At 43.5% G+C, this 14,052-nt stretch overlaps 1 protein-coding gene across 2 annotated transcripts in view; it reads right to left on the minus strand.

The window, feature by feature from the left end:
* Positions 1-379: 379 nt before the first annotated feature.
* The window catches only part of LOC146991404 (regulatory-associated protein of mTOR-like), a 150,635-nt gene continuing 136,962 nt past the window's right edge, over positions 380-14,052 (minus strand). Inside the window, exons 8-9 of one of the 2 annotated variants that reach the window (XM_085768951.1) lie at positions 12,839-12,898; positions 380-558 (exon numbers count right to left, since the gene is read on the minus strand). In XM_085768951.1, coding sequence (XP_085625077.1) covers positions 414-558; positions 12,839-12,898 — 205 coding nt within the window. In that variant the 3' untranslated portion in view covers positions 380-413. The remainder of the gene's footprint in view (positions 559-12,838; positions 12,899-14,052) is intronic. The other variant, XM_085768866.1, reaches the window with a different exon arrangement.

The raw sequence follows: 14,052 nt of genomic DNA on the forward strand, positions 1-14,052 counted from the left end.
GTTTGTAAGGATGCACAACATCCTGAAATATACGCAGATATAGTAGTTAGCAACAAAACTACAATTGTCGTGATGTAGTGATCCTGAATATGAAAAGTGGCTGAACTTACCCTGGTCTCCCCTCCTGTTTCACTTTTAATTACAATTAATTAATGTCAATTCACAGGTTCAAGACTGTGCAGGCCCCGGGTAAAGATGCCTGTAGATGAAGCCCACCCCCACATGTAAACTGTTGGCAGATGGTAGAATTACAGATGTCCCATAACCAGTTTGCTTGCCTGACAGTGCTCCTCTCTTCATAATGAATGGAAATGAAGAACAAAGCTATGACAACAGGGGCAATAGTTGTAGTAAATTGGAATTACTTTTTTTTAAATTGGGAAAATAAATCTTGTTATGTGATTACACCGGCTTCAGTCTGCGTCCCTGTGTGTGTTGAGCGTGTGTGAGGTCTCACCTCTGGGCAGCACGTTCCAGGCGATGGTGTCTGTGATGGCTGTGAAGATCCAGTTGAGCTCTCCGAGGGGAGTGCGTCTGTCGTTGAGCCTGCCGGGGATCCTGCACCAAACACAACACAACATCACACAGATGGCACCGAGTCAGCCGCGCTCGCTGCATGTCACCTGGCTGACTTGGAGCACAACGTAGCAACTGCTCGCTAACATTATCACAACACATCTGACAGAGCGCGTATTTACAGGCACTTACGCTCTCACTCAGAGAGACTCACAATGAACAAACAAAAAGCAGAGACACAGGAAGGATGGCGGATCTGAGAGCCATCACCTGCAATGAACTCTTCTGCTATGTTAAGTTAAGTTAAGTTAATTTTAAGTTAAGTTAAGTGTATAATGTGTAGGAATTCCCCCCCATCTAGCGGTGCGGTTGCATATCTGAACGTATTCTTGATGTTGCATTCACGTGAAATCGGGCAGACGTCAGACAGACAACAGACGCTGCATGTAACAGGATAAACAAGCGTCTATGTAAACAAGTGGTCCGCCAGCACGAGGCAAAACAATACAGGTGTGACAATATGTTGTCATGGTGATGTCGTATTGTTTACCTGACCCACGTTTTTCCGTCTTTCTCTCATCGAGTAAAATGACATCCGGTTGGTTTGCCGACGGCCGTCTGCCTGACTGCACCTGAATGCAACATCAGTGCCTCCGTCCTTCCTCACACTACACAGTGGTGACAGTTTTAACAGTCGCAACCTGGAAAACTTTCTCCCCGAGAAACTAAACGTAAAAAATGGCGATGCAACACGGCAGCCTCGGTTCGGTGCGTCGCCCACTTATGTATTTGTAACGATTTGTAACAACTCATTCTAAGGTACGGGAAAGCTTTCATTTGTGTGCTGGTGTGATTCGACTTCAGTGAAATACATATTTATGAAAGCAATATTTGATTTTTGCTAATAAAAAGCCCAATGAGTTACACACTGGGGCTTTAAGTCAAGTTAAAGCAGAAGTAAGTGATATATTTGTGTTAATATAAGTCTTAAATAGTTATATCTTCCGACAGCAATCACTTACATAGAGTGTTTGGTCTGAAACACGGGTCTGTCAGTCACTCTGCTCTGCTCTGAGTCGAGGAGAAAACTTTAATCGTATCCTACAGTTTTTATCCAATGAGGAGAGAGAACGGCATGCAGGGCTGTGTGTGCAGCCAAGGGACGCCGTGAATGTGGCGACGTAGGGACGAGGACTGTTATGGTGCGTTCAAGGAAACTCGTATTTTTCCGACCGTGAAGTGGTACCAGTTCGATCTGGTACGAGTTCACCGGTCGGAAGTTACGAGTGGCTGTTATAGTGACTTTCACCGGTAAAACAGGTCGGAAAAACACGAGTGGGTTGCCTGGAACGCTACAAAGTCGTAAGTTGTGACTTGAAGCTGTAATTTACGATTTCAAAAGCCTGCCTGGAACGCAGCATTAGCGAAAACGACCGGACCACTTACTTCTGCTTTAAGTTAAGTTAGGTGTAGTCAACAACATGTTTGTACTGAGAAAAAAAAACAGACAGGCATAATGGAATAAAACTTAAAGCAGAAGTGAGTGGTCCGGTCGTTTTCGCTAATGCTGCGTTCCAGGCAGGCTTTTGAAATCGTAAATTACAGCTTCAAGTCACAACTTACGACTTTGTAGCGTTCCAGGCAACCCACTCGTGTTTTTCCGACCTGTTTTACTGGTGAAAGTCACTATAACGGCCACTCGTAACTTCCGACCGGTGAACTCGTACCAGATCGAACTGGTACCACTTCACGGTCGGAAAAATACGAGTTTCCTTGAACGCACCACAACAGTCCTCGTCGCTACGTCGCCACATTGACGGCGTTCCTTGGCTGCACACACAGCCCTGCATGCCGTTCTCTCTCCTCATTGGATAAAAACTGTAGGATACGATAAATGTTTTCTCTTAGGCTCAGAGCAGAGCAGAGTGACTGACAGACCCCGTGTTTCAGTCCAAACACTCTATGTAAGTGATTGCTGTCGGAAGATATAACTATTTAAGACTTATATTAACACAAATATATCACTCACTTCTGCTTTAAAGCAGAAGTAAGCGATCCGGTCGTTTTGGCTAACTTCTTGTCAACCAATGGAGTTAGCAGTCCCCGCCCTCGTCCCTACGTCACATGCACGCGCATCCCTTGGCTGCACACACAGAGAGGACCGCCCCTTTATGCCGTTCTCTCTCCTCATTGGATAAAGGTTGTAGGATACAAGGAAAGTTTTCTCCTGGGCTTACAGCAGAGTAGAGTGACTGACAGACCCGTGTTTCAGACCAAACACTCTATACAAGTGATTGCTGTCTCAGACCAAACACTCTATACAAGTGATTGCTGTCGGAAGATATAACTATTTAAGACTTATATTAACACAAATATTCCGCTTACTTCTGCTTTAAATTGAGTCACATACATTATGTGATAGTTAAGAGAGCGAACCTGCTGCCCTCTCAGCTCTACACTGAAGTCGTGAGGAATAAAATATATATTGTATATTTGCTTGTGGTTATTCATCCTCAGTACCTATACTAGCCGTGCTCACCCATCTCCAACTCATAGCTCAATTGAAAATCTTGAAAATGTTGGCAGCCCACATCTGACCCCATAACTACATAATGTCTCCTCAGAGCACTTTTTTTTTTATTGATGGTGATGATCAGACTTTCAGAGCTGAATTCAAAGCGGGGGAAACATGTAGGATGCTCAATCTTTCTTTTTTGTTGGACAGGGGGAAGATCATCTGTGGGCTCACCATCTGTCTCCTGAATCGCTTTCTTTTTCACTCTTTCTGTTGCTACAGTATCTGTTTTATCTCTGAGCAAAATCAGACTGAGAGAGGAAATTAATATTTGATATGGTCCAGTCAGTCAGTCAGTCAGTCAGTCATAACACAGAAGTTATCATTGGCTCATCACAGTGATTGGTCATACTGTATATATATATAGAAAGAAAGAAAAGAAGCACATGACAATGACATGTAAATCTGTGTGCCATACATCCGTTTTCAGAGGAACTCCTCCGCTTATAGTCTGGCATTTATAGCAGATTGTGGTTATTCTGTGATGGGAGAGTGGGAGCGCCACAGAAATGAGAGCAGGGAAATCTCCTCCAGACAGAGCGCTGGATGATTTGACAGTAATCACTGTAGCAAAACCGAGAAAATTACCTTTACACCTAGCCGTCTGCCTTTAATGAACACTATGGAAAGTAGTGACAAGACGGGAGGTTGGGGGCAAACACTTGCTGCCTCGCAGATATTGCACTTAATGTGAACAAGTGAGTCATCTGTGTTTTAGCAAAGAAAGAGAAATGAATGTGTTTTCAATTTAATTAATTTGAAAAAGGAGTGGAAAAGGGAAGAATTCACTGTTGTGCCAAACTGTGACATGGATGAGTTTGTGCGTACGTGAAAGACGGATCATTAACTTGTTATCATGAGGCAACATCTCCATTATAATGAGATAATAAACTTATCAACGTGATGTAGCAGCACTGAAAACAAACTTTAAACTCTAAGCATGACCATCAGGTCTTCATGCTTCACTATGTACAATAACAAGACAGCGTGCACTGCACAACGCTGACATCCTGAAATGTTTTCATGCAGTTTCTCCTCATCCTAGGAATGTCATCACCCACTGTCACTCCCAAACACTGTGTGTTTTATAATCATTAGCTGGTGCACTGGAGCTCTGCCAGAAGCACGTCCTCCGCTTCGCACGGAAGTAGAATGGTTAACACTGACATCGTTATAATAGAAACATCAGAGTAATGACATCACCTAATCATACGTAACTCCAATGCAAAACCACTTTAAACTCTTCACAATTAAGTGAACTCCTCCTGACCTGAACCTTCCAATTGCACCTCTAAGTGACAAATAATAGCAGCTGTGAAGCTCCTGGCAGGTACAAGCTGACTGTATAACCATGAGGGCTGGCCACTGCCCGAGCACTTTGAGCACTTGCCAAAGGTGTTTGGCAAGTCAGCAGTAAGGATGAACACTCAGCAGTTCATATCCTTTCTCAGGACCTAGTGTAATATATTAAAGAAAAAAGACAGGGCACGGGTAGAAGGATGGATGGATGGACTGTTGAAAAGGGAGCTATATATATATAGTATATACATATAATCTCTGGATTATGCATTGTGGTGTGAGGCGGTTGTGTCACCCAGGTCTGTGTGTCTGCTTAAAGAATAAGAATAAGAATGACTTTATTAATCTACAGTACAAAGGGAAATTCATCAGCTTAATTAGCCTGGGGACCAAAATGAAACCACACATCCAGTGTTTTCCTGGACTGAGTCAGTGAAGGACAGCTGAACAACACAAACACACAACAAATCTGTACCAGCGTGTAGTGGAACAAGCTCAAGGTTCCTGTCCACATACTGTATATAAATTAAAGGAGGACCCAGAGAACTGATACACAGCTGTCTGTCAGGTACTTGTGATGAGCCCCAAGACTCTGTTCACAACGACAACACAACATCCTGTTCATCCTGACAAGATCTCTGCTCTCTCAAGATCTCTCATGTTGTCACTAGTACATGGACACACAATTTAAACTCTGATATAGTGCAGATAGAAAGATTAACATGAAGATGGCTTTGTTAGTATTGTGTGAACTCTTTCAAAGAGTGAAGAATGCTCATTTTAGTGGCAAAGTCTCACCTACATTTACCTGATTCATTTAAATTATTGTGCTGTAAAAACTTAGGCTCAATACAGATTTACACTGCAGGGTAAAGAATCTCATACTGCCATGGAAGCCCCCACCTCCACCACCACCACCACCACCACGTGTGAACTACATGTGACCTGCAGTGTTTTATGTCTAAAAACTGCCTTGTTTCCTCTGGAGCACAAAGCTCTTAATGAAGTCACGTGAGCACATTTGAAAGGCTCCACTGCAGATGAGCAGTTTTATGCTGCGCAGGACACTTAACAGGCATGAGCACACACGTCATTAAATGAAACCTGGCTCCACTGATCCACTGATGGTGCAGCAGTTTGATTTTAGTGTCATATTTGCCTCCATATATGGATGTGGCAGAAATACACGGCCCGTCCAACAAAAAAGTCACCACTTGGATTTAACTAAGCTAATAGGTAAGAGCCTCCCATTGGATAATTACTTTATGCATGATTGTGTTTCAGCTGGCAACACCTTATTTAACCCTAACTGATGCAGTCTCATTTCTTAAACAGCCATATCAGAGTGGAGAACATGTTCATCTGTTTCAGAAGGGTCAAATTATTGGCATCAAGTAAATAAAACATCCAATGAGATTACTGAGACTAAAACTGGGTTAATAACTGTCCAACATATTATTAAAAACTGGAAGGAGAGTAGGGAACCATCATCTTCAAGGGAGAAATATGACCACAGAGTGTCAGATGTTTAATAATCCCATTGAGAATCTTTGAAAAATTAATGCAACTCAAAGCAAAAGGCAGTCCAATGAAATATTAGAGTGTGTGACTTTTATTTTTTGGGCAGGCAGTGTATAAAGGCACTTTTTGACACTTGGTGTCCAACAGTCCATCCTCAGCTGGGTCAAGAACCAATCTGAGAATGTGTGGATACAAGATGTTAGACGTGAGCAGGGGCAGGAAGTTCTCTGTAAAAAAAGGATCAGTTGCTCCTTTTATCCACAGCACAGAGGTAAATCTCTGGCACCTTGGGGGGCTTTTTGCTGCGGTTGGAGCCGAATGTCTCCCTGACGTCTAGGCGGAGCCAGGGGGATAAAGCATTTCCTCACGGGATCAATAAAGCATCTCCTCTGGAGTATAAATGCTATGGTTTGATACAGTAGCAGTGATGGGATTCTTTCAGCAAGAATGGAGTCTAAGTGGAGAGACCCCCTGGTGAGCCGAGCACAGCCAAGTGTCAAGACACCAGGGAGGTGGGTCGGCCCTGCCCGCCACAGGGAGGACGGGGAGGGACAGGGGGAGGACTGTGAAATGCTCAGAGGGAGGCTGTGAATACGGATCAACCCCTGACACTTGTGTCGGCCCCATGTGAGATGAAAAAGAAGACTGCAGGATGAGTGTGAGCGAGAGAGAGACACTATGCAGCACGAATGTGAGGGAAACTGATTACGTATGTAGCTTTAGAGAGATCCAGCATATTGTCTTGCAGGTAAAAATCCACATGCTCTCAGAGTCGTGACTCTCTCATCTAAAAAGTGCTATTGTGATCGGATTTGGCCAGAATGTGTGTTGGATGTATGTGGGAAGCAGAGACAGAAGGGTGCACAGATGGAGCAGAGAAAGAGGATTGATCAAACTAATAAACAAACCAACAGCGCGCGACTACTCAAAGCTGACATTATGCTGAATCCAATCTACCACGGCCGTTTGTAATACTTCAAGGGCGGTGAGTGTCGGACACGTGGTTTCTATCTGCGTTCGCCCTTTGAGGTTTGAATGGGAGCCCAGTGAGTGGTCAGTGAGTGTGATGCCCATTAGCTGATTGTCCACGTGTGTGATGGGCGACGCTGCGAGATGATGACAAAGGGGGGAAAAAGGCTTTTGAGAGCGCACATTCAAGACTGGTTCTAAAGCCTGAACAATCCAGCTGACCTTCATCCCTCTCTCTGCCAAAGCCTCCGTAGAAAAGCAACCTGGTGCGAGTTTTGGTGTTGTTGTTGCTAGGATACCACAAAAGTCTGCAGACGGATCGCTGTGTGAGTTGTTGCAATGGTAGCTACGGTGGGGTTGTGTACTGAAATCCTCCTGGATTTACATGAAGTGGCGGTTTACACATCCTGAAAGGTGAAAGCTGCATCAATAGCTTCTATTGATTTGAAATTCTTATAAAGTCGTCACAGTGAACGTGTGAAAGCGACGCCGGCTTTCACTTGAGCTGCGTTCAATCCCAGTGCAGCGTTCAGTGTGCTTTAACTCTGTCCAGTGCTAAATGCTTCAAACAGGTTCAACAGCTACTGCACATCTGGCATGTAATACTGGGAGGCTGGTGTTTATTCATTTAATTTAGCAGAGGTGGGAACAGTCGCCTGCTGCCGCTGAAAACAAAGTTAAAGGTTCTCTGTGGAGTTTCTGACTCTTAGCATCACTTTCCTTTTCTATGAGGGAGTTCCAGTTTTGTTTATCCTGCGCACAAACACGAGGACACACATGGGTGCATGATACGTGAGTGACACAATGCACGGTCCTGTCAGCGTGCCAATGCTTTCACACTTCACTGCTGATCTGCAGGCGGTGGTAATACTGACAAGATGTGCAGCAATGTGCCAGAAAAGAAGAAGTAATAAGTAAACATAGGTGTAAAGAATGCTGGGTTGGATTTGCTAATGAGTCATGAAGGAAATACATTAAGGACAGTGATGAGAGCTCAAGGCAACACTTAAAGAGGAACTATGCAGGATTTGTAGCTAGCTGCTAAATTTTTTACTTAATTGGAGTAATTGTGATGGTTTAATAAATGGTTTAACGTGTTACGAGGGAGAATGGAGGCTCAGGAGTCACTTATTGTGTCTCTTGGCCTAAAAACAACTTTGTAAGATCGTGGCCGCCGCCCTGGTGTCCCAGCTCTCGTCTCTGCAACACTGTGACACAAACGCGTCCCGTAACCCATAGTCTCTTGTTTATGACAGATTAAACTACACGTCACAACATCATATATGATATATAACGTTATCTACCGCTTTATCAATTGCTCCTTTGCTGGCTTTGTTCTAAACAAATGCACATGGCCAGGAGGAGGGTTAGCAAAACAGTGGAAAAGCGACCAGACTTACATAGTTCCTCTTTAAGGCACGATGAGGAACACTTATGGCGCTTTTCGACTACACTTTCACAGCACGGAACGGCATGGCACGGCTCGGCTCGGTAAAGGTGCTTTTCCACTACCGTTGAGTTCTTCTAGTACCTCCTCAGCGGGGGCGGGGTCAGCACGGGGGTGATTGCGGGGCAGCATTGTCCATCTCTCTTTTTTCGATCCGCTCATCAGCTCCGAACTCACTCGTCTGCACCTCGACTACAGACCACAGTGTGGTTTTACACACAGCATCATTTGACTCGGGTGAAGGAATAACAACAGTCTCGGTACAGATCAGTGGTAGCTGTTGCCGCTCTGTTTTTTTTAAATTTCCGGGTTTGATTCTCAAATAAAGGCAAAAACGCCAAAAAATATACTTAAAAAAAATATATATATATATATATTATAATTATTATAATTATAACCATACACTTTCTGTAGTTAAATGATATGTTTTGGTCACACAGCGTTAGCAACAGTGCAGAGGTGAGATGGCCAATGGGTTTAGTGCCTTTTATGTTTTATGAGCTCTGAGACTATCCATTATTTAACTGTGAGAGACATCTGCTGAGTCAACAGTTAGCCCTCTGTACAACACGTTGGACATGCAATGAGCCAAACCTGCAACTTAAGCATCAGAGATCCCACCAACCCCCCACGGGTTCAAAACCAAAAGCCCTTCTCTGTTCGTATCAAGAGAAAGGAAGGTTTCTCTGTGACCTTCATTTTGCTTAAACAACTAGTTTTTAAATGTTAGTGAATAAGGCTTTTTAAAACCTTATTCTAACATTCAATTCTTTAACTCCAGTTTATTTCTTTCCTACATAGAGTCTAAATATAGCCAGTTCAGTTCAAGGTCATGTATCTCATGAATTTGATGTATTACTCCTGTTTTTCAATACTGTTTGGACCTGACAACATCTCCAATCCAATTTCACCAGAGCATATCCACTAATACAGAAAAGGTCAGCGTTTTCCACAGTGAGAACTTTGTCTCTTAACCTTACTGACTTGCCATTAGTATACAATCCTGCGGTGTACATGTCTGAAGCGGACAGCTAACACAGGGAGCGCAGGATCGTCTGGAACACAACTGAGCAGCCCGTGTGTGACGGCTTCACCCTGCAACCTGAAGGGATTTTCTTCTTTGAAGGGAAAGTGAAACAGTTATTGTTTGTGCTGGTTGTGGCTGTACATACTGAAAGGCTGTTATGGGAATCAAACGCACAATATAGTGGGTGAGTGTTTCTTTAGCATGTGTTGATTTGGAGCTGACTTCTTTCAAGCCCAGCAAATGATTGGTGGGAGAATGTGGCTTTGTATTCAGATCACAGTTTGTTTTGCCTTTGACAGAAATCATTTGGAATTTCATTTTGCGGCAGCAGACCGACTCCTTTGTGAAACTGTCAAAGTCTTTGATGTTTCTGTTCAGTGTTGAACACATAGAAGGAGAATGAAATCAGGTAAAGTCCTCTCTGACGTAAACCGGTGTGACGCCTGTCGGTGCTGAAGCTCTCCTTAAAGCAATCGGGTCAAAAATGACTCTCCTCTTCTCTCCTCAGGAGCCGGCTCCTTATTCCATTCGGTAGCGTCATAAAAACATAAACAGGACATGAGCGGCTGGGCATGAGGAGAGAGCTTCAGTGCTGTCAAACCCACCAACTGATGCCGGTGCAGTTGAGAGGGAAGAGGGAACTACAAATGGAGAAAAAAAGGGCTTATTTCTTCAAAGGTGTTCGTCATCACTCTAGTGGTTTCCCATCCTGCCTTGGGAGTCACTTGGCAGTAGCTTTACGTACATTACTGAGGCATTTCCTGCGCAATACTCATCCACTGGAGAGGAGAGGGAAAGGGAAAGGGGATATATAAAGATGAAAGAAAAACTGCAAGCCAGTAAAAGAAAAAAAAGATGAATAGTTAAAGTTAATTAAATGGTAAAAGAAGGAAGGACAGTGACAAATAAGAGAGAGCTAAGGGAAAACATAATGAAAAATATAGATAATTCTTATTAGTCTTGTGGAAACGAGGGAAATAAGTTGATAGATATGACAAATATGTAAAGCCACCACAAGTTATCTGCCAACACACTGGTTTTCCCTTTGGCCAATTGCCAGCAAAGTGTTTTCTGATAAATCAGATGTGATATATGAAGAAATAATGACAGAATGCATTATGAGTTGCATCAACTCCATTCACTCCGATTCATCCAAATATTGTATGACCTGCAGTCATCTCTGAAGAACAGGCTTTTGGTTGATAACAGAACAGCTGGTGTCACAAGCTATCACAGTGTGATTACAATAGAAAAGAATGTATACAATGTACTGTAAATGCTCAAAACAAAGTATGTGTCAAATAATACACATACTGCACATGGTTCATGGTAGAACCAGGTAAAAGACAGTGAGGGGAGATCACCCGTGCACCGGTGACTAGGTGTATGTGCAGCACTAACTCAGAGATGCTAATGCAGAGTTGTTTGATACTCACCACTCTGCTGCTCTTCATTCACCATTCAATTGTTTCTTCTTTGCTGTTGTTCATTTTCAATTAAACTCAACACTTCCCATAGATTTCAAGTTAAAGCAGAAGTAAGCAATATTTTTGTGTTAGTCTTAAATAGTTATATCTTCCGACAGCAATCACTTACATAGAGTGTCTGGACCAAAACACGGGTCTCTCAGTCCCTCTGCTCTGCTCTGAGCCGAGGAGAAAACATTTCTTGTATCCTACAAGTTTTATCCAGTGAGGAGAGAGAACGGCATGAAGGGCTGTGTGTGCAGCCAAGGGATGCGCCTGAATGTGGTGACGTAGGGACGAGGACCAATAGATCCATGACGAGGGCGGGGGCTGCTAACTCCATCGGCTGACAAGACGTTATGGTGCGTTCAAGGTAACCCGTAACTCGTGTTTTTCCGACCTGTGAAGTCTACCAGTTCGATCTGGCACGAGTTCACGGGTCGGAAGTTACGAGTGGCCGTTATAGTGACTTTCACAGGTAAAACAGGTTGGAAAAACACGAGTGGGTTGGTGACGTGAAGCTGTAATTTACGGTTTCAAAAGCCTGCCTGGAACGCAGCATTAGCCAAAACGACCGGATCGCTTACTTCTGCTTTAAATGCTGGACAGGAAACACCTTTGAGCCTATAGGACCTTTATATATATGTATATGGTGCTGTGCAGCAAATGAAAAAACAGCAAAGAAAAGTGACTGGAATGAGCTGCTCAACAGGAACCCTGCGCTACATCAGAATGGTGATGTGAACTTAAGTGCTGTGTAATGGGCAATAGATTAGCCTGATTTTAGCAAAACAATAATTCAACAAGTGAAAGAGCTCAGTTTGAATGAACAGAAAAATGCCATTATCAAATTAAAATGACAGAAAACTGGAGGGGTAGTCAATAAAGCATGAAAATAAAATATACAAATATAAACTGGGGTTACTCAAAATAAAGACATGTCTCTATTATAAATCACTCCAAATAAACCCTGACCTCTCTGAGCAGTTGAGGTAAATAAAAACTATATTAATTTGAGAATTTACAGTTCTGTCAAAACACTTGTTTGTTGGATTTAATGAGGATTAGAAGTATTCTCTCCACAGAAAAGCTCATAGAAACACTGAATTTGGACATACAAAGTGAGATGGCTCTTGCGAGTTACAGTCTGATGCACCACAAACACATACACACACACAAAACTCTCCAGGACACACAGGACAAAGGATGAGCTGGCTGTGTCTCTGCACAAACCTTCAGCCAAACACTCATTTAAAGTCTCGTGGAAGATACAGATGTGCAGGCGACTCATGTGGCTGTCAGTGGCAGGTTGAAACAGTTTGGGCAGATGAAGAAAATGATGATTTGCTTTTAGAAAACAAACAGCAGGAAGTAAAGCGTGGTCATTAAAAGGCTGCTGAGGCGGTTCAACACCTCACGCTGCTTCCAACAAGATGCTTTTTCTCTGTCCCTGAGATTAAACAGTCAAGTTACTCACTACTTCCAAAACCAAGTCTCCTCAACCAACTTCGTTTATGAGTGTCATTTTTACTCTCCCCCGCACATACGGAGGGGGAAAAAACAGAAAACCCACCGCTGATTGTTCTGTGAAACTACTAAAACTTTGGATATGACATTCTTATTGAGCACTAATATCAATCTGAGAGTGCGTTGCCTGAGAGCGAGAGATGTTCTGCGCTCTGTTGCTCGACACCCGGAGGTTTATTGAAGAAATGTGGAGCTTTAAATCTGCCAAACTACTGCCGCTTTGGCTGTGAGGGGGGAAACAAAAGGCAGAGAATTACACCTGCAGGATGGAAAACAACATAGAAAGAGAGGCTGACAATGAGGAGGAGGGAGCGGAAAGAAAGACAGGGAGACAGACGGAGAGAGAGAGAGACAGACGTGAGGAAAACAGGATAATGATCTTTCCACATTGTAACCTCCTTGGAGAGACAAGGCTGAGGATGAGGGAGGGAGCTGTGACACAGGTTTTTGGGGTCTGTTTTCTGAGGATGGGGCTGTGGAGTGGCACTTACTTCTCAATGAGGTCTAACGTCACCCCTGGCACCAGCTTGGCACTCTTCTGCATGCAGAACCTGCAAAAAAAGAAAAAAAAAAAAAATCAGAGATGAGGATGACAAGTATACAGAGATATAAAAACGTTTGGCCTCTACAGTACGTCGTGTACACATTTTACGACCTTCGAGGGAGACAATCAACAGATAAACCACTCAAATGAAAAACGAAAGCTTCAAAGATTACAACCGCTGAGCACTTTGATAAGTGTATTTTGGCTGAGTTACAGTCCGAGGGGGTGGAGGGTGGTGGGGTGGTGGGAGGGGGGCCAGGGAGCGGAAAGCGCAGTCATATTTCTGAGACGTCTGGCATCGGGGGTTATTGTTTACCGTGCGTGGCTGGCTCTGACAGGTCGGCCCAGCTGTAAGTCACAGCAGGTCGGCTTTCAGAGCGGCGACAGATGCACCGCGCTGCTCTGGGCTCACAGCGAGTTATCACACACCTGGAGGAGAGCAGGTGTGTGTGTGTGTGTGTGTGTGTGTGTGTGTGTGTATATCAGTCATGCGTCAGCCGAAGGGAACATTAAATAAAGGAGGACTTAAGGTGGGAAAGAAAAGTCCACACACATCCAGCAGGCGTGAAGCACAGCAGCATTCATCTGGAGGTGTGTGCAGAGTGTGACAGGTCAATATAACACAGTGTTGTGTCATCATGGGAGTTGTAGTCATTCAAAAGGTTTTCTTTTTTTTTTTTTTTTTACCTGGAGCTGAATTTCTATCCATAACAGACAGACCATGTGATTATACCCGTTACACATGTTTCACATTTGTATGTCAGGGAAGAGCTTGCTGAACTCAGTTTGGATTGATTCTGTAGATTTATTATCATCCAGATGTTCTGGAGCTTTTTAATGGCAGATGAATTATCCACAGAGTTGGTCTTACGTCCATAACAAACAGAAGAGAGGATTATAAGCAGCACACCAAATAAAAAGCAGTTTACTCTAAAAATCAATGATTCAACAGAGTAGTTCTCGGTGGACGCAGGGAGCAGTTACCTAACATTTGTTCAGCTTGTTTCTCTTATTCAGACGTCTGACGACTAAAATCCTTTCATCTGCTCCCTGCAAAAAGTGGATCTTAAAAATGTGGCTCGAAAATGTTGAGCCTCTGGCAAGAAAACACAACACTGATGATGCATATGCACATTAAGCTGACTGTTAGTGTAGCATGGT

Source organism: Trachurus japonicus, chromosome 1 (assembly GCF_045865225.1).
Source record: "Trachurus japonicus isolate A0001 chromosome 1, Traja_1.0".
NCBI lineage: Eukaryota > Metazoa > Chordata > Actinopteri > Carangiformes > Carangidae > Trachurus > Trachurus japonicus.